The following is a 23,124-nucleotide window of genomic DNA, read 5'->3' as shown; positions in this document are numbered from 1 at the left end:
GCTTGCATATAATACTCAGATTGATATGGGCCTGAGCCAGTTTCAAAGAATTCCGGAACAACTATGTGACAAGAAAATACAAGGGTGGGCGAGAAGCTGAAGCTAAAGCAAGGCCTTTTGGAAAAAAGTTTCCATATATAAGATGATGGACTCTGAACTGCTCTGGCTTAGGAGCAGGATCTTGCAATTACCATATATGTTATGAAAACATCAGCTTGCTTTAAAAACAGTCAAAGCAAATCAAGTAGGGTGGAACACAGAGAGTCATTCTGCTACTACATAAACCCACAGGTTGCCCACATCTTAATTCTAGTGTGTAGTTTTGGTCCTGCCTCCTGCAAAAAAGGTTGTAAAAGGGTTTCAGAGAAAGGCCCTAAAGAGCAGTATCCATAAAGAATAGCTATGTAAGCTGAGACTCTTCAGGTCCTGAAAAGATATGACTGATAGAGGGGAAATGGAAAAAAACCCAGAGGTCTATAAAATCATAAGTGATGCAGAAAAGGCGAGATCTCTCCCAAGATGAAAACTATGAGGCATCACATTAAACTATCTAGGGGCTAGTCTTGATGCAATGGAACGTCTTGTCACAGGAGTCATCTGTTGCTAAAAACATACATGGCTTCAAGCAAAAATACTGGATGACCTCATGGAGCGCTTAGAGACTTAACAAGTACCTAAACCATCCATATGGGCTCAACAAGTCCCTGAGCCTCAGAATGGTTAGAGGCTAGAAGAATAAATAAGAAAAGCATTACATATGCTTGCCCTTACACGCTCACCTATGTTTCCTCCTCTGGCAGAAAACATTGACTAGGATCTATCAAAACAGAACTTCAGCTAAGGAAGAAAATGTTAAGAATTCATCTATTTTCTTTGTACTGCCATTCTTTTTTATCTTAGTCATTTACTCCATAGCTGGTCACAGCAGAGCACACTGCTGATGCTGTAGTAGCTAACAATTTACATATGCATTCCTAATGAGAGAACAGCTAAAGCTGTATGGCTGCGCTTACGTCTCTATGGACAAGATGGGAAATTTTACTGCTGTTGAGGAAGCATTTCACATGCATATTGCATTTAAGTTTTATCACATCTATGGGAACAGAAGAGCCTTTAATTTTCAGGGAATGGGCGTAAATCATTTGCCTTCCAGATCTGAGACAATGAAATACAATGAAAACAAGATAAAGCCCATAGGCTTTATGAGCAAAAATAACATTAAAGCTTTGACATTGTTTACATTTGAAAGTAAAGATTAACACTGCTTACCTGACCATTGCTTCAATTTTCTTTCTGTATTTAAGATCTATTTTATTACGATACTCAGGTCTCATCAGCATAGCAGCAAAATTGAAGGCTGAATTCTTCAATCCTGCTCTGTGACACTCAATAACAGTTGAAGTCAAAAGTGGCACAATGTCTGTAAGAGAATGAAAGAATGATGTCAAATACTTATTTACCAATATTAATGTTGAAAGCCTTAGAACTAATATGGCTAAAAAGGTACTGACGAAAAATGACAGTATATTTCTTATTTCTCAGGGTACACAGTTGCACAATTTGTGCAATTCCTGTAACCATACACAAGATATACACATGGTTTCACCTCTCACTGCCTTGCATTCCTGAAGCTCAGCATAGCAGCAGGAACGTTTTGATTATAACCATTTCTCCCAAATCTCGTCCACACTGTGTAAAGTCTACATTTTAAGTCTACATTTTCCATGTACTCAAATAGTATTTTCAAAAGATCGTCTAAAATTTTGTGATAAAGTCACAGGATCAATCAGTTCCTTATATATGATCCTGACTGTTTGTGTGTGGTTCAGGCAGCTCAGTGCTGCAGTTGTGGTGGCGAGGACAGGTAGAACTGGTGCTGAGGAACCCATCCTGGAAGCCCTATGTATCAAAGAGCTAACCCACAGGGGATGGCAGAGCATACTGTGTATTTACACTTTGTTGTGTGCCCTGCAGGATCACGGGAGGAGAATGTGCCTCCTAATGCAATAATGAATGAATTGTCCTGTGAGCACAGCCTGCTCTTCCATGCTGTCAGCACTTACGTGATGGGAACTTGCTGATGTTGTTGGCTATACGTATAAGCATACGTGCTCCCTTCATGTGATCACCACGCCTCACATGAGTCTGGAATACAACAAACATACTGAATTAACTGCAGCCTTCAGAGAGTAATTCCTGTAGCCTGCTCTTGGTGTTCATCCTTCTGGGAGCTGCACACTCACAGCTCTTTCAAAAACTGAGCAGAGGCGTACCATGCATTAGAGAAAGGACCAGAGACTTTACAGCTGCTCTTTGCCACAACAGTCTCTCTGGCCTTCAGCCTGCTATTCGCCTGCTTCTGCTTCACTGCTGGTAGAGAGGGAGGCCAGAAGCTGGCTGTAGGCTGAATGGATATCCTGATGGGCCATGCGTTAACTACCAGAAATCATTTGAGCCCCCCTGCTGAATTTCATTTACAGAAAAGCGGCAATCTGCTTATGAGTAATAATTAATACTAGCAGCATGACATATTTGTAAGTATGAATGCAAAGGAAATACAGGAAGCCAGATGTAGGTTTTTAATGATTTGGTATTTAAAAAAATAATATGCTAGTCAAAGAGGCAGAAACAACCAAAATGTATGGATTGGCCTTGTTAGCATGTGCTTGGATTCTCTGATACAACTAAAATGACAAAGTAATTTATGTATACAGAGCATCCACACGTACAGTTCAATAAATCAGAGACTGTGCAATTCATGCTTAAATTCAGTTTCTGAATTCATTACCTTCACTAAAACATAGCTGTGTAGAATCATAAGGTTTGTAGCCATCTCAGAAGGAATTTTAATCTTCTGGCTCTTTAACTCTGAATACATACTGAAAAGAACATCATGTGCATTTCGGTAGTTTCCTTAAAAACAAACAACACTAAATTTAATTTTTCATAGCAATTTATTTACTAATAACATATTTGGAAGCTGAATATGAAATTATGTTGATTCTTAGAGCAAAACCTTCGCATGAAAATTTCTTTGGACAGTCATAAGCAGTTTCTTGTCACAGTAGCCTGAACAGTATCAACCAGGGAGTTAAATAAGAAAAAAAATTACACTTTGAGAAGTCATCTAAACAGCAGCAAAATATGTATGTGGATGACAATTTCATACAGTGAAACTTTACAAATGGAAGATACTTTATCTGATATATTGCTTCCACAATAAAGATGAGAAAAGGTATTTTTAGAGCATTTAGAGATGTTACCTCTTTTTGTTCTTCAATGTCAGATATTCAAAAGCTGTTGTTTAAATGTTAATTTGACATACTTTTATCATTTGCTTTGCCTCTGCAACCAAACAAATCCAAAACCTTTCAGAGAGATAATTAAAATTTGAATGTTAATTCACTGGATTATACTGCTTCAAGGTTACTATCAAGGATTCTCCAGAAACCACGGGATTTAATTAAATTATCAATGTAGCTCAAAACCACCACCGCTTAGTATGGTCCATCTACTCTTAGCTAGTTGTTTGTTCTTTTTTTTTTTTTTTTTGTTTTTTTTGTTTGTTTGTTTGTTTTGTGTTTTGTTTTTGTTTTTTTCTTCATTATTAGAGTGTAAGGAAGTCATACTCTTTGCAGCTGCAGGCATTTAAAGGAAATTTCAGATTCAGTTACTTCAGCAAACTTTTTCCTTCTCTCTCTCTCTCTCTCTCTCTCTCCTTCTCAATCAGCAAACACTTTTACTCTATAGAGCAATGTGTTGTGTGTTGTTACACACTACCATTGAATCAACCAGTGGAATTTGTCTGAGGCAGCTAAATATCACTCCAGAATTAGTTGCTGGAAAACATTACTTTTTTCATGTTGTGTTACTGACTCAGTATAATAGGATCTGTCTTAAAATCACGTGGTTACATAAAAAAAAACCTTAAAGGAAAACTGCACATAAAATGGCATACTCAAAAGAAAATACCAAACAGTTTGACTTTTAAGAATAAACTATATTGGTGTAAAGTTCAGAATCAAACTCACTGAAATCTCCTGAAGGAAGAGGGGGACAATCTAAAACTCTGCCTCTGTGGAGGAAAGTTACTGCAAGATTTGTGATTTTAGTGAAAAAAATACTGTGCTTATTATTACACTGTTGCAGAACACATCTATACTATTAGAGAATATGAAATACAGTATGGGAGTTTTGAGCTTCAGAGAAGCTAGTAAATAATGAAACCCTTGAGCCTTTTACATTTCCTGCTTATGTAATTAGTGGAAACACAAGGCTTAGTGCCAGCTCCTGCACTTGGGTCCCAACAACCCCATGCAATGCTACAGGCTTGGGGAAGAGTGGCTGGAGAGCTGCCTGGTGGAAAAGGACCTTACTGCTCTCTACAGCTACTGACAGGAGGTTGTAGTGAGGTGGGTGCCGGTCTCTTCTCCAAAGTAACAAGCTATAGGACAAGAGGAAATGGCCTCAAGTTGCACCAGGGGAGGTTTCAATTGGATATTTGGAAAAACTGCTTCACCAAAAGGGTTGTCAAGCATTGGAAGGAACAGGCTGCCCAGAGAAGTGGTTGAGTCACCATCACTGGAGGTGTTCAAAAGACGTGTAGATGTGGCACTTGGGGACATGGTTTAGCGGTGGACTTGGCACCGTTAAGTTTACAGTTGGACTTGATCCTAAAGGTCTTTTCCAACCTAAATGGTTCTACGATTCTATGATTATTCACTGCTGTGATGAATTGGGACATCATGCTGGCCAAGGGTTTAAGTGATTTTCCACTCCTTAGCCTAATGCTGAGGAACTATCCATAAAAGTTACTTTGCCTGAGACTGCTATTCTTCCTTTATAGATATTTTTCTTAATTTACTTGAAATGAAAAGCAAGCAGTGTTATGGTAGGGCTGTTGCCATGGCTACAGAGGAGAGCGAATAATGGAGGCAACAGCTATTTTGCTTCTAGCCCTGTCCCTTCTTACTCCTTTTTTCTAACTTCAGCTACCTATTACAGGTGAAAACAAGGCTTAAGTAAACAGGTATCTGACTCCTCAACAGAAATTACCTCCTGTGCACATCTCCAACTGAAAAAAAATCATGTGCAGACTAAAGGATCAGTATCCAAGTCAGAAACCACACGTAGAAACAGTAATTTTAAGATCTATGATATACACAAGTTGCAGATAATCTTAGTATATTTACTTGAATATAATAAGGAATGCAGATATTTTCCACAATTTCCTTTTTTCCAATATTTAATACACAGGTATGAGTCCCAACCTTTTCACAAAGGGTATTTCAAATTAAAGATTAAACCCAAATATAATTAAAAGAACCAATACATGTCTTTTATAAGTACAATCCTATATAAATAATGGTACCATAAGTACTGCAAGGATGTAGTGTCAGAGATGCTGTCATATTAGAGAAAACAGACTTACCTGAACACTGCTCCTCCCTGGCAATTATTATAGCAGTTCTGGCAGCTTCTCTGTATTGCTTTAGTGCCATGTATAAGCGGAACAGGTACCTGGCATCCTTAATTGAATCATACAAAAGCAATTAATACTCACTGAATACATACTGCTGTATTCTCTTTCTTTACTTGCCTATCCCATCACCACATTCTTCAAACTAAACCGGACAAGCTGGCTTGTTTTGTGAAAATCTCTTTGTATCAACACGTTTTAGCTATGCTACATTCCCCTGTAAGTTTTGGCCATTAGGACAGTCAGATAAACACCCACGTTGAGGACCCTGACCAAGTTGTGGCTGTTAGTTGCCAAGCCCTGTCAATATTGATGCAGAAAGCTGCAGACTGTTAGGCACATAGAGAGTTGTACAGGTGGAAACCCAACGCCTTCAGATGTGTGGGCATTTATGGTATCAGAAAAGAAGCAAAAGATTCCCTTTAGAAATCGAAATCTTGCTAGAAATGTTTAAACTGTGTTATGGATTGAGATGCAAACATTGCTTAGTGTGGATAAGGATGACAACATCTGGCCATTAAAGAGTATATTGTTTTGGGACCAGATGGCAGACAACCAAGACAGCTAAAAAACCTTAAAATTAAGGAAACAATCAGCCAACAAAATGCATAAAATTTGTAATTTCCTATACTATGTACTTTTGATATATTACATGAATCAAGAATGGCAAATGTTAGTTTAAAAACCCAGTGAAAGTGTAAAACCCCAAGAACTGGCAATCCAACAGCAGGAAAATTAGTGAAATTAGTGAAAAACCCAAAACTTCAAAAAAACGATGGCAGTACTGAAGAAAACAAACATGAGCTCTGTTTTTATAAAGTGTGCTCAATTTTCTAGGAGACTACTAAAAAAAAAGTCTACAAAAGAGAATTGGTCTTTCATATGGATTTTGAAAAAAATCCTCAAAAGAGGTCATTCCTAAGAATACAGCTAAAATATAAAATAAAATTACCTTGCTTATGGTGAAAAGGAACTATTAAGTGAAAACAAACAACTGGGCTAGGGCCACTATTTTATATCTTTAGCAGTGATTTCTAAAATGTGATCAGTAAAAAGTAAGGTCCGTACATGACAATCTTTTAACTAGTAAATCAAGATTAAATTAAGCTCAAATATCCTATATAATGGTATGGTTCCAATTCAAATAGACAGATTAGGAAAAAAAGAAAAAAGACTGGTAATTTTATAGATAGCTTAGCAAAAAACCCCAACCAACTAATTCTGCAATACTAGCAGTAAACCCAAAGATTTATAATGTGATTCTATGCTAAAATGGTATAAAACTTCTTTAAAAAGGATTGTATCAATGTCATGCCATTCTCTGGAATACTGTGTGGGTTTTGCATGTAAGTCTCAAACAGCAAAAAAGCAGAAATTCAAAGGAACAGAAACATGAAAGATATAAAGACATTTCCTTATGAAGATGACTGCAAAGATTAGCTCCCTACTTGAGACACAAGGAAAAAATTAATGAAAAAAATCATAGAAATAAAAGCGAGAGAAAGACTGACATACAGAAAGAAAAAAGGCAAGTCAAATTCTTCTTTTTAACTCACAGGATAAGGAATAACATTAAGTGACCAAAACTAATTACTTTTAAACTAACGATGGAGCAGAATTTTAAGTAACACATGATCAAAAGGTTGAACATCATTAAGAACCATAACAACACCAATGAAATAGTTATCTGGATAATAAAGTAGCCACAACTACTTATATTAGTGGATATTATTTATTCACTGTAAACTGCCTTAAAAAAGAAAATTGCTATTTCCTGAGTGGGAAAAAACAAAAATTATTATGAGTGGTAGGGTAGGATATCATTCTTCCCACCTTCTGACACCTCCTAATGACCACAGCTGCCTGTTCCACTGACAATAGAAGGCGGCTGCACTTCTTCCCAATTGAGGCTGCTTCTCCCTTTTCTCCAACAGCAGGAGAAAGATCCTGTACCAGCATGGACCAGTGGTTTTATATGATATTTGCCATGTCCCTAATTATATTTTACTTAAATAATATATGTAGATGACTTACATGGCAGCCATATACAGAAAAAATATAAAAGTAGAAGGCATTTAAGAAAAATTTGTCTCATGTTTTACTTTTATATTCTTACCTTTAAAGTCAGCCATTTAAAAAGCAAAAAATGCAGGAAGGAGTTTTTAATTGACAACACATTTCCTAAAGTCTATGGAAAAATTCATTATTCTAACTGATCTTAGTATTAGATACCCATGATTTTAATTTAGTTTTCCTTTTTAAAACACAGGTACTTAGAAAATATGCACACAGAAAACAGCAGAACCTTGCTAGTTAATGCTCTCAAAAATTACAGAAGAACACGTAGTAAATTAATTCAAAACCACTGTCTCCATAGCATAATAAGGATAAAGATGAATTGCTGTTAAAGTACATTTTAAAAACAAATATATATGATTTGATAAAGCAAAACTTTGTTACTCACTGAGAGAGACTATGGCAGATTGGATTAAAGCATTCAGAAGAACAAGAAAGAGCTTTTAAACAAGGAAAAGAAAGCTCTACATTGAAGTTCAAAACAATAGTAAATATCGCAATTACGGCATTCCTGAGTGTTTGCTAAAATCTTTAGCATCTCTTCACTACAGACATCACACTGGAGCTCACTTCCCTTATCCAGTCCTATGCATGTCTTTCAACCAGATAGCTAGGCTGTTCTCACAAAAATCTGCTGCTAAGATTTTTCTAGAATCTTAGAAAAGAGACTGGATGCTACAGTTTCTGTCCACCCAGCTTTCAGCATGAACATGGTATTATTGATGCTGCACAGATTTTTAATGCCTCCAACTTTATTCTTTTCTGGTCTCTTGCAGTTGAATTTAATTTGTTTCAGTACATTTTGCTTCTCTCATAATTTTATCAATGTTCACATTTCAAATTACAGGTAAATAATAAGAGGTAAAAAATAAAGTGATAGAGTGTTTGTTTGGTTGGTTTTGATTTTATAAAAGCAAAGATTGGCTTGGCCATCAACTGTCTAGTGTCTCTAAATCTAAAACACCAAATGCCTTAATCTCTAGGCACCACACAAAGAGGAAAGAGCCAGAATTTCTAATCTCCCAACAGAAGCATAAACCAAAGCTGTAATATTAGAGGTGAAATAAATCTACTGTACCCAAATCATATAATTTCTATCATTACCAAACCTTACTCCTCTCACTAAGACAGAACTTATTTTCCCATACATATCATTTTGTACCTGACAGTATATACTGTGAGTTTGTACGAGATCTTAAATTCCTTCAGAAAGGGATGAATTGCAGACTCCCATGTCTGCACCCGAGGTCTGGCTTTCACAGTAGAAAAACAAGGGTGCAGCACCACTTAGCTCATGTTCCAGCTCTCCTGTAACAGGCAGTAAATCTTGAAGTGGCTAAGCCACTTAGTCCCATGAACTCAAGCCCAAATATGACTGACGGTACCATAAGCAATACGGACATCAAAACCAAAAATGGTCTGTGACACTTGTTTGTCCATAGCTTGAACTCAGAGAAACCAGACAGCCCATCAGCAATCACTCTGCAAAAGAGCTGTTTTTCATCTTAATCTCAAATGCTGCTGTTCTGATATCTAACATTGTATTTACAGTGGACATTTTTAACCTGTCTTGGAAAAAAAATAATCATACCAATGGAATATGGTCAAAATCTACTTCTTGTACTGTACATATAGCACAGTTTAATCTATGTTCTGTTTAGTTTGTGAACTATCCTCCTCTTTTATTGCCAAATTTATGGCATTGCCAAACTTGTGGCATGGCAACTAATACACAAAAATCTGTCAGCAAGTATCTTCCAACTCCCAAATCCATATATACCAAAGACAAAAAGATGAAATAGTCTACCAGCCTGACAAAAGTCTTTTATTGCACCCAGCATATGGTTTACTTTTAACAAAGGGGCAGGGAGAAGGACACCCAGAAGAAAGGGTTATGGTCCTTTCTAAATTTTATTAATTGATCACACGACATTAATAGAAGCCTCATAGCACAAAGCATCTCCTAAGTAGTATAAAAGAAAAAAATGTAAGGTTCTAAGGATCCAAAGAAGATTTTCTATGACAATGATGCGTGAAAACATAAAAATCAGTGTCCACAGTAATTTATTCTCCTCCTGTTAATCAAACTTCTGCATTAGGACTTCTGGATTTCTGTCACCAAAATCATCAAATGTGCTTCCTGTTTTTTAAAATTTTCTATCATAAATTAAATACATAAATTTATTCTTCAACACTGAACAGAAACTCTGTGTTTTAGTTCACAGACATACAGCCTATAGCCACAGATGAAACTGACTCTATGAATAGTCAATTCAAACTTAAAATTAAATACTTCTACATAGTAAGAAATGCAAAAAGAAAGATATTTTTTTAAAAATAAAGATTTAACTGTCATATGGACATCCACATGAAGCCATTACATTTTCAAGTGATCTCAGTGGCAAAATTTTGAATTGCTTAGGGCTGAACTCGTTTTGAAAACATGGTCATAGTCACTTCAGAAATCAAGGGGAGTCACTTCAAAATTACCAAGGAGCTGGGAATTTTGAAAACCTGTCCACAACTTTTTATGTCTTGTGTTGATGTATGAATACAGGAACTAATGTAGCCCGATCATCTTTAGGTTTTTGTCTTTCATCTCCTGTTTACTACCTTACTTTCTTCCACTGCAACCATTAGATCAGCTTTCCACACTGCAAGACCAGATCAGTGCTGTAACTAGTCTTGAGACACACACAGGCTGACTGTCTGGGAAAAGCAGCAGCCAGCCGGCTAACTGGCATGAACGAACAGCTAAGTTTTGTCTCTTTCCCTCAGTATGAGTGTTAATTTGAATCTCGTCTGTCCAACTGTCCGCTTTCATAAAGCTGAGAGAAAGATGATTATACCCAAGACAGTTTTCTTTGTTATCTTTCTGAAACTGAAGTTACTGGTGAATGACTCACAGAGTGATTATACAAGTCGTGCTCCTTAATGAAACCAAGCAACAAACAATCTGTGTCTACCAAAGTTTTAGGACAAAATAAACTCAGAAAATCTTGTAGCACAGCAATGTAACATGACAGCAGTGATAAAAATACAATACCTTGGGCATGCCATCACTCTCTCCCATAAGATAGTCTATTAGCTGATTTGTTAAGGCTTCATCTTTTGCCCGTCCCACCTATTAAATAAAGACAGAAGAAATTATGATATTAAAGAGAAAGGAAAAATACTTACTCATAAGGAAGCTTTCTATAAAAACACTGAAACTAGATAGATTTAAAACGTTTTTTTAATTCTGTGTGTTCAAACCAGATGATTACTTGGTTCATCAGCTTTGACATGCAGTAGCATTTATTTTCTAATGAGTAGATTTATTTTCTAATGTGTTATGTCTGCGGTTTATAACTAAACAGATCTCTAACACCATGAACCATTCCTCTGCTTCAGTGTTGGGAAGGCATCTGAATCTAGCGACCATGAACTGAAGCCTGCTGCCACAAAACTATGCCTGTCAACCCAGCAGAGTTTGTGTCTCAGAGGAATATTCAGTGCTGGTCACTAGAATAGAGCCAGCACTATCCGGCCAGTTGAAGAGACGGTCTCAAAAATATGGCCGAGATTCCACAAGAATACATTTGTACAACTGCAGTAACAGATCTTTGGGCTGTTTCATAGCCTTCAGTTTATTCATTTGGGCTGAAACATTTGGATCCAGAGGAAAGCATTAAACAACTCAGTCTCACAAGCCCTGCCAACAGCTCCCCGAGATGGAAGGCCTCAAGAGTGGCTGTGTTAGCTCTAAGCAGAGCCAGCTCTACTATTTAAAAGTCTGAAAAAACTCTAATGATACCTAACAAGATTTTCAAAGCTGTGGGTTCTTCAAAGGAACAGAGGCAGTGTGAGCACAGTTTGGATGACAGAAAGTGACAGTGGCAGTAAATGCTTAGCTGGAAGCTGGCAATGGGCCTGCTTAGGCAGGTTTCCAGTTTATATTGTCTAGAAGGGAATCTCAAGAAACAGAGTAGGTTCACAGACCTGATGACTACAGAATTTTTGAGATCATGAGCAAAATATTAGCAAAGACTGCTTCATCCCAAATGTCTTCTTTTTTTAGGGATAGAAAAGAGATTTTTAGAGATAGTAAGGATGAAAACTGAAAAGTGTAAGACTGATGCTGCAACTGATCTTCTGTCTGATAGGGGAATCTGAGAGCAATGAGCAGTGGATGTTGTCTACCTTGACTTCGGAAAGACTTTTGACACTGCCTGCCATAACACCCTCACAGAGAAGCTGATAAAGTATGGGCTGGATGAGCAGACAGTGAGGTGGACTGAAAACTGGCTGAATGGTCAGGCCTAGAGAGTTGTGATCAATAATATAAAGTCTAGCTGAAGGCCAGTAACCAGCAGTGTGCCCCAGGGGTCAATAGTGGGTCCAATCTGATCTGGATGATGGGGCAGAATGCACCCTGAGGAAGCTTGCTGATGATACAAAATACACTAGAAGGCTTGTGCTGCCCTGCTCCAGCTCCACAGGCTGGAGAAAATGGCTGACAGGAACCTCACGAAGCTCAACAAGGGGAAATGCAAAATCTTGCACCTGGGGAGGAACAAGCCCATGTGTCAGTACATGCTGGGGGCTGCCCAGATGGAAAGCAGCTTGGCAGAAAAGGATCTGGGGGGTCATTATGAACATGAGCCACCAATCTGGCCCTGCAGCACAGGAGGATAATGGTATCCTGGGCTGCATTAGGAGCGTGGCCAGCATGTCAAGGCAGGTGATCATTCCCCTCTACTCCAGGTGAGGCCACACCTGCAGTGCCGTGTCCTGTTCTGGGTTCCTCAGTCCAAGAGAGATGTGTCCATACTGGAGAGGGTCCAGCAAAGGGCTGGATGAAGGACCTGCAGCATCTGTCATATGAGGAAAGGCTAAGAGAGCTGGCACTGTTGAGGCTGGAGAAGAGAAGGTTCAGAGGGGATCTTGTCATTTATGTAACTACTTGAGTGAAGGGCCTCAGAGTAAGAGGAAGGAGCCAGACTGTCTTTAGTGTTGCCCAGTGACAGGACCAGAGGCAATCTGCACCAGTTGAAAAACAGGAGGTTTCATCTGAACATCATGAAACACTTTCTCACTGTGAGGGTGACCAACTACTGGCACTGGTGGCCCACAGAGGTTGTGGAGTCTCCCTCCTTGGAGATATTCAAAAGCCAGCTGGACATGGTCCTGGGCAACCAGTTCTAGGTGGCCCTGCTTGAGCAGGGGGTTGGACCAGATGACCTCCAGAGGTTCCTTCCAATCTCAACCATTCCTTTGAAGACTGAAAACATGTTTTCCTCTGGTATCAGTATTGACTTATTCTACTTTTTTTAATGTTTAGATATCACCTTTACTGATAGAGTTTTCCTTCTATTTTCAATCAGTCCAAACACACAGTGTGGAGTTTCATGCTATGAAAATGTTACAACTCTGAAGGTAAACTTCTTGAAAAGATGAAGAATTTTTTCTTTTATCAAAGTTGCTTACTGTTTCGATTGCCATTTCTATAGCCAAGTTATCTTCTGTGCTTGGACTCTTCATGAAGTGCTTTAATGCCTAAAATGACACAGAAGAAAAGTTAAAACCGAGACACACAAAATTAACATTTTCCTAATTTTTATCAGGTTATTTCTCCCTGCAATTTGACAGATAAGGGGCACACTGAATGCCTATCTTGACTGTATTTTACAGATGTAAGGATAACCACATACACTACAGAGGTAGCAGCTGCTCTTACAGATACTCCTGCAAGAAAGAGGAGTTGAGTCTCTGGCAAATTCTGGTGTATACCTTCATTTAATGTGAAAGATGTTCAGAGCAATATGGTGAGAAGAAATTAATGATTAATGTGTCAGTGGACCCTCCCTATGACCCAGCTGAAGGAATGGTCACCTATAATGGCTGTAATTTGCAAAAATCAGTAATATTTTTTTGGTATGTGTTCAGTATGCAGAAGTCAGACATTCAATATGTGTCAGTTCACTGATTTGTAACTGATCAAAAAGAAGTCTGTCAACATATTTCCTTCTTTAAAAAAAAAGCTTTAAGGGCACGTTGAATTAATTAGTCAGCAACCAAGTCTTCATTGGCCAAGCTAATGAAATATAAATTCTACTTCTGTGTTCATAACATTTAGATCCACCTGGAGCCTCTACTGCTATGAAAAAGTTACATGCATGGCAGTGTGTAATTCACAGAATTTAGATAATTCACAGAATGTAGATAATTGTAAATATAAACATTTACTTATGTTTTTTACACTTTTTAAAAATATCAGTATGTCATCAGTTAAGGCAGCTAAGGTCCACTATGAACATCTCTGATTTTGAAGTACTGTATTTTTAACAGCTTCTATGAACGTTTAACTATCCCTGTTTTATTCTTTAAGTACTGACCCGTCCATATTGACCACACAGCAAGAAAAATTTTCCCGCCTGAAAATGTTTCTTTTCTCCTTCAAAATATAGTGCGATGCTCTGATAATCTTCATTGGTAGTACTTTCAGAACCTGCAACAGATACATAGCAATAATAGCAGAGTATTCTTATTAAGTAAGATAAAGGCCCTACTGAAGGAACAAATTCCTATTCTACAGGGTTTTTTTCTACCGACATTCAAAGAAAACCAAAGCCAGCTAGACTCAAGTTATGTCTTAGACATTTTTTCCTATTTAATCACACTAAATGTCAGACACTAGGAGCTAATAATGCAGTGAAATAATTGTTTCCATAGGTTTTATACCATAATGGGATTTCTGTTTTTATAACAGACATAATAAAATGGCTTAACTATGACCTACTAATGAATTTTTCCATTATGTCTTGGCAAGAATAAAACAGAATAGTGATTATGAGATTATCACCTGAATTATTTTCATAGTTTAAGAATACAAGAATATATATGTATTGCACAGAGCAAGACTACCAGGACTAATGTAACCCTGTGGTATTCCATTTTAATGTACACATCTACAACAAAGACTGTCACTACTCCAAAGTTAGTTCTAAATCCCTTTTCCACCCAGTTAGTTAACAATTTGAGACATCCTATTTTGGACAGGAGAGAAGGAAGAAAGCATAAGGAACAGTAGAACAATAGTGGCCATCTTGACAAGCAGCTGCAACAATACATCACCAAGCTACTGTTGCAAAGTTATTGTAACTTTCGTAACAAGAATACATTTTTTAAAGGAAGACATTAATTGAAAATATAAGATAAATTGGTAGATATATATGTGGAACTCTTTCCACAAAGAATAGTGCCTGACACAGGTGAAAAATTTAAAATTTATTGCAAATTAACAAGCTGCACACCGACTGACTTGATGGCCTGAGTCAGCTTCTCAGTAAAGTCTCCCTTTTTGTCGAGGAGGCCACGAAGGGCCTTGAAGGGAAAACCAGGAAAGACAAGTGACATACACAGGTAAGAAAAAAGCTGGAACCATGAAAAAAGGAAAAGAGGGGATAAAAAACAAGAATTGTACCAGTAAAATTCTCAGTTTTGGAAGAGCAGTTCTACATGTATAAAGGTCAAATAAAGGGATTCCTCAATGGACACAAGAAAATAGTCTAGACAAATACTTTATCTCTATGGAGAAACAGAAAAAGCTCTAGCACAGGCAAGATTTGAAAACAACCTAGAATAAAGACCAAAGGCAACAGCTAAACTGAAAGCAAAGTCTAGCCTGTAAATCTGAATTAGACACAGATTGCTAATTCTATCTGTGGTGACTGGACATGGAAAAGGCTGGAAAATAAAACTTCACACCCTTTGATTTCAAACTGGTCTGAACCCATTAAAAGAACAGCAAAACATACTACAAACAAACAATTAACCTGGAATACTCACTGATGATATCAGCATAAATCTCCATCTTGTTGTGTTGCTGAGCTAATGTGAAAGCTTCATTATTGCACTTGGACATGACCAGAAACTGGATGGCAGAACCATAGTCACCAAGCTGCAGAAAGAATCTAATCAGAATGAACAAATTAATATTTTAGTACTAATTAGCATAACGAATACACCAAATGTTTCAGGAATATTGTATATTTTGTGGCATACAAAGACAATACATTTCTAATACAGCATGGCAAATTTTCTTATTGTCTGAACTTAATGCTTCAGGTTAATATGATTTTAATCTGAAAGTTTAAAAAAAGAAAAAAAAAATCAGTACCTGCTTAGCTGTCCAAATTTTAGAGAACTCAAATCAATAAACTGAAATATATCACCACTGGCCAAGTACCAATAAACAGTTTGATATGTCAGCAAGTCTCAACAACTTCCAATAAGTATGGCCTCTTTCACCCTTTTATTTCAACCTGTGTAAAATGATTGTTACCTGGCCACCATCTTTGCTCCATCAAGAGTCTGGGTTTCTCTCACAATATTAACAGCCTTTTCAGGATTATTAAGGTGATCCAAATATAGTCGAATTGCACTGTCCCACTGTTTTGCATGCTCATAAGCTATCACAGCTTCTTTGTACCTGCAAAATAATGGTTCCACATCAGTTTTTCTAACTTAAAAATAAGTGTTTACAATATGGTGTGAAAGAAACATACAGTATTTTATTTCTGAGAGGTTACTCTGTGACACCTTCCTTTCAATTTGCATATAATAGCCTTGTTCTGCATTTACTATGTTTTTCTTGTCTCTATTTCATTTTCTCTTTGGAGAATGGAAGGCAAAGAAAACAGGAAAACATCTATCACAATACTATTTTTGACATACTCTGCCAGCATCCCTTCTAGTATATGTTGAAAGCAGTTAATCTGTTCCATCAGCAAACATCACTGTTTCATCAGTTCTGTATGAAGCCACTTGGGAGTGAGATAACAACAACAACCAGATCATAACTAGTTGTACAGTTTTAAAAATGAGACTTCTATTCTGTAAACAAGATCAAGAAATTTCTCATTCTCATACTACACAATTGACTCAAATAGTATTTTCTAGTCTCATCAATGCAAACATTTAGCTTTGATGCTGTTTCATACTAATATAAAGTATTATTCTGAAGCACACTTACTTACATGTAAGGACTAGTAGAAACTACTTTCTGTGATTAAATATAACCTAGTCTGGGCTTTCATTTCAGAAAGTAATTTTACATTATTCAATATTTTGCAAGTGCAGTCATCTGGTTCCAGAATGAAAAATTTTCTTTCATAGTTATTCCACCTTTGAATGACGTTTAAAAATCACAGCTAAGGATCTGTTAGAAACAAACTGAACTTCAATACTCTGCTAAGTGAAATACTACATTGGATGCAGTACCTAAAAACCCGTAATGATTTTTGCTAAAAAGATATTAATAAGGAAAACAATCAATTAGAAACACATCTCTGATACTTAGTGGAAGGTCCTTAGATTTTTGTTTAAAATCTTTATTTAACACCTTAAGTTTTTGTATTTCAGAATCCATTTTCATAAGGCTATTTTATAGAGAATTTAAAGTCTGTCTTTTAATTTATTTTACAAAAAGAGTAATGTATAATAGTAACAACAACAATAATAACAACATGTTTTATAAAAAAAAGATAAGCACTCAAACACACCTGCCATCTGCTTCTTTGGCCTTTGCATACTGTAGGTGAATCTTTGGAGATGAAACATGAGGAAGTAGTTCACCAACCTTTGCCCTAGAAAGACAAGATAATAATTATTTAATAAATATATTCCAAATTTTCCAGTATGTTCCAAATAAAATACATTCCAAATTTTCACCAGTAAACCAGGCATATTTATATCAACACTGAAAAGGAGGCTAAAGAAGAATTTAGGATAATATATAAGCTTTGAAGGCACTTTAACAAAAAAGCTGTACTTTATAGATGCAAGAACTAGAAATTACAGATGACTTCATGAACATACAGACTTAAAAGACAGTATCTTCTTTTTTTCAAGTCGGAGATGTACGAGCATAAGTACCAGACTAATAGTTTTTACCTCTGGTATTTTCTAATTAATCTACAGAAGCAGCACAGTATTAAAGCTGTAACCTGAAAGAATGTGCAAAAGAGTACAAAAAGACAACCTATAAGGTGTGATTGTGTGCTTAAGGCCATAGGTTGTACAGAGGACTCTAGGCAGTTAGAACCTGACTCTCTGAGCGACAACATCCATAACAGCAGAGTGTGAAGGAACACAGAACTGTGTCAGTCCTTCCATAAATCTAGCTTCAGGAATTGCAGAGTGATACAATCTAGAAAAGCCAGCAAACTAAGCAGCGGGCCTTTCAAGACAAAGGATATGCGATACTGAAGAGAGGCTGACCTTAAATCTCACCCCTGCCTGAACAAAAGAGCACTACCCAAACTGAACCTCCTTCTGCTAGAGTAAACAAAGCTTGTGCCTCCCACTTTACAAACCATGGCCGTCATTACATGCAAGCTACCCTACTTAATGGAGCATTCTCTTGATCTGTTCTGATGACACTGACACCTCTATGAGGGAATAAAATTTTCCTTAGTAAATGAACATAATATTCCAACCTAATTTTTAGAGGACTTGTATGAAAGAGGAGCGGTCCTTCTGATCTCTGCTCCAATCAGGTCTTAATAGTACAAGTCTATAAAATGTAATTAGGCAAGAATTAAGCCCTTAAATCTCTCAGTAAACTGTACTTTTCCTCTGAAAACTTCACAACAATAAAATTCACTGAAAAAAAGTATTGAACATAATGCCAGTGATTTTGACTACTCATGATAGACCTCACTTGAACCAGCAACTTAGAATCACTTCCACCTATCTGAATATTCAGTCTCAGCTATGTATTTTATAACTGAAGAAATGTAATGAACTAAACAGAAACTACACGAATAAAATTACTAAATTCAGTGGACACGTGCACGTGCACACACACACAAAGGACTCAAAACTGCAGGTAACATTGAACATAACACACACACAGAAAAGGAAGACTATTTCCCAATTACAGTAAGACCATGTTTAAAATAACAGAAGCTTCTGAGAGAACACTATTCTTGTTTAAGCTTGAGGGAAATATAAAATCAATGAAACATAATTAATCAGACATTGATACTATTCAGAGAATCTTTCCTTTCCAAAGAGCACCACAGCAAGTTCTCTGAAATATAACACTTCCCTGAAACCTGTACTTACCAGTTTTTACACCGGATATATACTGATGCCGCCTTGTCATAATATTGTCCCTTTTCATACAGCTGAGCAGCTTCTGAAAATTGCTACAATATTGAAAATCAAAATATAATTTCTAAATTAAGATTACAAATAAATAAATGGCTTAATGAATTCACATATTCAGCCTTGGCTTTATTAAACTCTTTTGAATACCTTCATACACTCCAGAATAGCTCCACAGTCTCTTTTTAGCAACCTACTGGGATGTTTAATGGCCTGGTTTACCCCTCGACGGATATCTCCCATTCGAATGGACATTTGAGCCACTCCAGCAAGACAAGCTTCATCATGTTCCTGATACTGGCAACCAAATAAAAAGCAGTAACTATACATTCTACATCAGAAATACCAGGTCACAAAAGCCACAGTATCCAAGCAATGAAACAAATGAAGAAAACATTACATGGATTTAGTTAAATGAATATTTGTCTCAAAATTCTTGCCTAGCTGCAGCTGTCACTTTTTTAGAAGAATTTGGCTTAGTTTTAGTCCTTAAGATTTGTCTTAATTTTTACATTTCACTTACAAGAGTTCTCCAGATCAAGCATACATGACAAGAATCTGTTTTACAGATAGCTCATTACTAGTCTCTTCTTTCCTCCAAAACCAACAGTAGATAAACTATAAGCAGGACATTTTCTTTATTTTCTTTAAAAAGTTGGTAAGGACACTGATGTTTCATAAAGCCAATAGCTTGAATTCAGAAAACATTGCTATTTGCCCTATTATTTTCTTCTATTATCATTTAAGCTGCTTCATAATATACAATTTCCAAATATTAGGGGAAATAAAGCCAGAATAATGGAGGATCTAGTGAATATGATGTTTATTTTCTACCACAATCCTTGCTTGTCTAATATCAATTCAGTAAAGAAGAACAGAAGGAATTATTAGGACTTTTATTATAACAATGAAAATCCTAGCCGTATTTTCTCTGACATTTGCATATCTATTATGAAACTGCTCAAATTGTAAAAACCTGTCTAGTTATGACATGTTAATACAAAGGCAATACTGCTTTATACCTAGAGAAAGCACAAGTCTGTACAATAAAAGCAAGAGAAGCGTAAAGACTGCTATCCCAAAAGCAAATCATACAGATTTAGAGCTGAATAAACAAAATCTAAATTCAAATGAGTCTGAAACACAATGACTTAATGTGTAGTGTGATAGTACAAACGCTATAATTACTAAAGAGGAATTACCTTATTGTTTCCAGTGATTCCCTTCTCATAATGTGCCAGAGCATTAATATAATCACCCCTAAAAGAAAACTGAAAGTTATATGGAAGAATATTTTTAATAGGAAGAGATGGTTACCTTCCTACCACACAAGAGTATGTATGTCTCTGTCTTGCTTTAGATGTTAACGACTCCATACAAAGACGTGAAGTATGCAAAAGATGGACAGTCACACAGTATGTCATGGCAGTTCCTGTGTACTTTATCAAGCTATTAGTCAAAGAGGCAGTCTGTCTCTCAGTTCTGATCTACTGATACCAATAAATCTCCCTTGAAAGGCAGGTAAAGAATTTATCTGCACAATACACCTCAATAATTTCATCTCTACTTCCACATTTTTCTGGAAGATAAATGAAAACAACCTTCTAAAATTATTTAGAATTTTTGCAACATAAAAATGAAGGCAGGTTTTTTTTCCTTAAGTACATTCAGAACTCAAGTTACAGATGGTTGCATTGCTTCAACAGTCTCTGTTCCTTCCTTTCTGTGACCAACAAGTGTCCTCTCTCAGTGCCATGGGCACTGTCAGGGGGGAGTTGTCTAAAAACTCTATTAATAGGTAAAAGTTTTTCCTCTTGGTTTAGATATTAAACAGAGCAGGTTTCATCTGGGAAGAATTAGCTATAAAATAGACTTTAAAATATCATGGCAAATGGTTAATACATTCTCTCTTTCAGGGACCAGCAGCCTTGAAATCTGACACTCCTCTTCCTAAAATATGTAAGAAAATGAAGGCTACTGGTTATTTAAGGAAAGATGGGCAAAAGGCAAGGCTTTCATCCAGTGTAAGAATTGTTAAATAGTGTGAACTTTCTCTATTTTTCAAGCACTTGCCTGTAACAAACTATTTGGTAGATTATATTCTTATAACTGTTCACCTACAAGTTGCATAGAACCCAGATATACTGAAAGTAACTATTATTTGCTAAAATATGTCTCTAGCATGAAGCATTCCTTACAAAACTACTCCTCCTCACACTATAGCTGCAAGACCTTATGGAATCTTCTCTCAGCAATGCAGTCAGCTGTACCTCAATTCTATGTTCTTTCAGGCAGCATGAGTATTTGTATAATATTCTTATACTGCAACTTTACAGGAGAACTTACATGAACTCAAGCTGCACTGCATATTCCTTTGATATGAAAGGTATTTGGTCTGGGGCCAAACGCTTAGCCAGCTGAAGTGCACTGTCCCAGTGCTGCAAGTCTTTTCGCATCTATTAACAAAGAACAGTAACATTTTCTGGTGCAAGTATCAAATTCTGAATTCTAATATGAACTTTATATTATTCTGAATACAAATATAGAGCTAGTATTGTAGAAAGATTCAGACAATTTGAGAGACATTAATCCTAAAAGAATGTCTGTCAGTCACACAATGGCAAGAACAAAACCATAAAAGGGTAGAATTATCAGAAGGTAAAATATTCCAACATTAAGGTGGAGATGAAAGCAGCAGAAAAAAATCTACACATCTTAAATGAATACCTCAAGTGCAGCAATAGGACAGGAGGATGCCAGATATAAATCCTGAGCCAGATTAAAATCACTAGTAAACATGGCAAGATGTCCTGCTAAAAGGTTGTGGTCTTCTATTCCCTGCAAAAAGATGTAATAGGTGCAAAAACAGTCCAAAAGAAAAAAAAGAAATTCTTTTAAGTAACATTATCTAGTAAGCCCAGTAAAACAAAACATCCTTACATTTTATAACCATGTGTATTGGACTCTACAAACCAGAAAAAGCCCTCACTTTCTTATTGTAGCTCAAAGCCACTATAGCTAACACTGTCTAAAATCAACAATCTGCAGAAGTATATTTTAAAGGTACTATTTTATGTACAGTTTTAGATGTATAATTGCGATCTATTTTTTAAAAACATTTTCTTAACAATGTTTTAAAACTTTTTCTTAAAAATAACAGAGGAAAAAGGAGCGGAAAAAATGAGTGGACACGAATATATTCTGCTGCTCTCAAGCAAATGCAGAAAGGAATGTGCATTCCAGTAGAGACTGCAATCACTTCAAGAGAAAACCAAGAGTTATGTGGTTTGGACACTTTCTCCTCTATAACTATTAACTTCCTTGAAAATAATTCACCTATTTTGAAAAAACAAAATCTGCACAAAAATAAGAATTCAGCAATTCTTAAAGAAGAATGAAATCATTACGTTTCCTATTTAAAAGGGACTTTACATTTTACCTTTATTTGCTCTAGTGACATGACCATCCCAGCATTACCAAATGTCCGATAAACACGTATTGCAAAATCCACCTCCATATGCTGTAAGCAAGCTTTGGCCAGCTCATTCCAACCAGACTGGTCGTTAAGAAGTCTGCACACCTCCCATGCTTCAGAAAACCTATAGAAGGTAAAACACATTTAAAACTAGTGTAATTCATGACTAAAATTCCCCTTCAACACTTCTTTTTCCTAATACTATTGTAGGGAAACCACAAAAAGCATTTACTTCTAAGCATGGTGTCAGGAAGAAAGGAGAAATACAAAAGCATAACTTACAGTTCCATTTAACCTGTTTCTACCACACTTTTTTTTGAAACTATCTGCTTTCCCTACTGTGGCATTCTTTCCATTAAACTGATTTTACACTGCTTCACTACAGCGGGAGGGGAGTATACAGGAAGAACCTTCATCTGGTTTTGGAAGAGCCACTGTCATAAAACCCAAAATCAATCTTGAAAAAAAAAATTACTTAAGCTTTTACTTGACAGTGGAAAAACTAATAATGCACCACTGGGTCACTTACTTCGCTTGGTCTGCACAGACAGCTACATGGACTCATGGATCGATCTAACTTGTCAATATTCAGCAAGACATTTTTATATCACTGGGATATGCTGTATTGAGCTATAAACACAGAAGAAAACAATTTAAAACGCAGATGTACCTTTTCAGCATTAAAGTCTGAGTAAGCATTTGCGTCAGCTCATTAGGTCCAAAGTCTTTCAAATCACCAAGGAAACTGTGAGTGCTTAGATAGATATTGTTTGTTTTCCCACTTGGAGTCTGACAAGTTAATTCTCCATTATACAGCAACAAAGGTTTATGGGAAAAGGGGACTTCCGTGCCACCTGCCAAAATAATCTTTGATCCTAGATTCAAAGATCAGGAAGAAAAGACAACATCATTTAAAAATCCCTATATGATGTAAAATGTA

The 23,124-nt window shown here is 36.6% G+C and overlaps 1 protein-coding gene across 6 annotated transcripts in view; it reads right to left on the bottom strand.

Moving 5' to 3' along the window:
• Positions 1-23,124, bottom strand: part of WDR19 (WD repeat domain 19) — a 47,493-nt gene that overhangs the window by 4,443 nt on the left and 19,926 nt on the right. For 5 of the 6 annotated variants that reach the window (XM_026847343.1, XM_026847344.1, XM_026847345.1 and 2 more), the window contains 17 exons: positions 22,855-23,059; positions 22,149-22,308; positions 21,437-21,547; positions 21,056-21,165; positions 19,912-19,969; positions 18,860-19,006; positions 18,668-18,750; positions 17,101-17,184; positions 15,882-16,028; positions 15,386-15,510; positions 13,933-14,045; positions 13,025-13,093; positions 10,602-10,679; positions 5,432-5,528; positions 2,789-2,913; positions 2,064-2,145; positions 1,270-1,420 (listed from right to left, as the gene is read on the bottom strand). In XM_026847343.1, the coding sequence (XP_026703144.1) occupies positions 1,270-1,420; positions 2,064-2,145; positions 2,789-2,913; positions 5,432-5,528; positions 10,602-10,679; positions 13,025-13,093; positions 13,933-14,045; positions 15,386-15,510; positions 15,882-16,028; positions 17,101-17,184; positions 18,668-18,750; positions 18,860-19,006; positions 19,912-19,969; positions 21,056-21,165; positions 21,437-21,547; positions 22,149-22,308; positions 22,855-23,059 (1,945 nt within the window). Of the gene's footprint in view, positions 1-1,269; positions 1,421-2,063; positions 2,146-2,788; positions 2,914-5,431; positions 5,529-7,838; positions 7,953-10,601; positions 10,680-13,024; positions 13,094-13,932; positions 14,046-15,385; positions 15,511-15,881; positions 16,029-17,100; positions 17,185-18,667; positions 18,751-18,859; positions 19,007-19,911; positions 19,970-21,055; positions 21,166-21,436; positions 21,548-22,148; positions 22,309-22,854; positions 23,060-23,124 lie in introns of those variants that run through there. The other variant, XM_026847349.1, reaches the window with a different exon arrangement.

The sequence above is a fragment of the Athene cunicularia genome, assembly GCF_003259725.1.
Source record: "Athene cunicularia isolate RWA chromosome 4 unlocalized genomic scaffold, athCun1 chr4_part1, whole genome shotgun sequence".
In the NCBI taxonomy this organism is placed as follows: domain Eukaryota; kingdom Metazoa; phylum Chordata; class Aves; order Strigiformes; family Strigidae; genus Athene; species Athene cunicularia.
The sequence above is the reverse complement of the archived record's forward strand: the minus strand, read 5'-3'. Positions and strand labels throughout refer to the sequence as shown.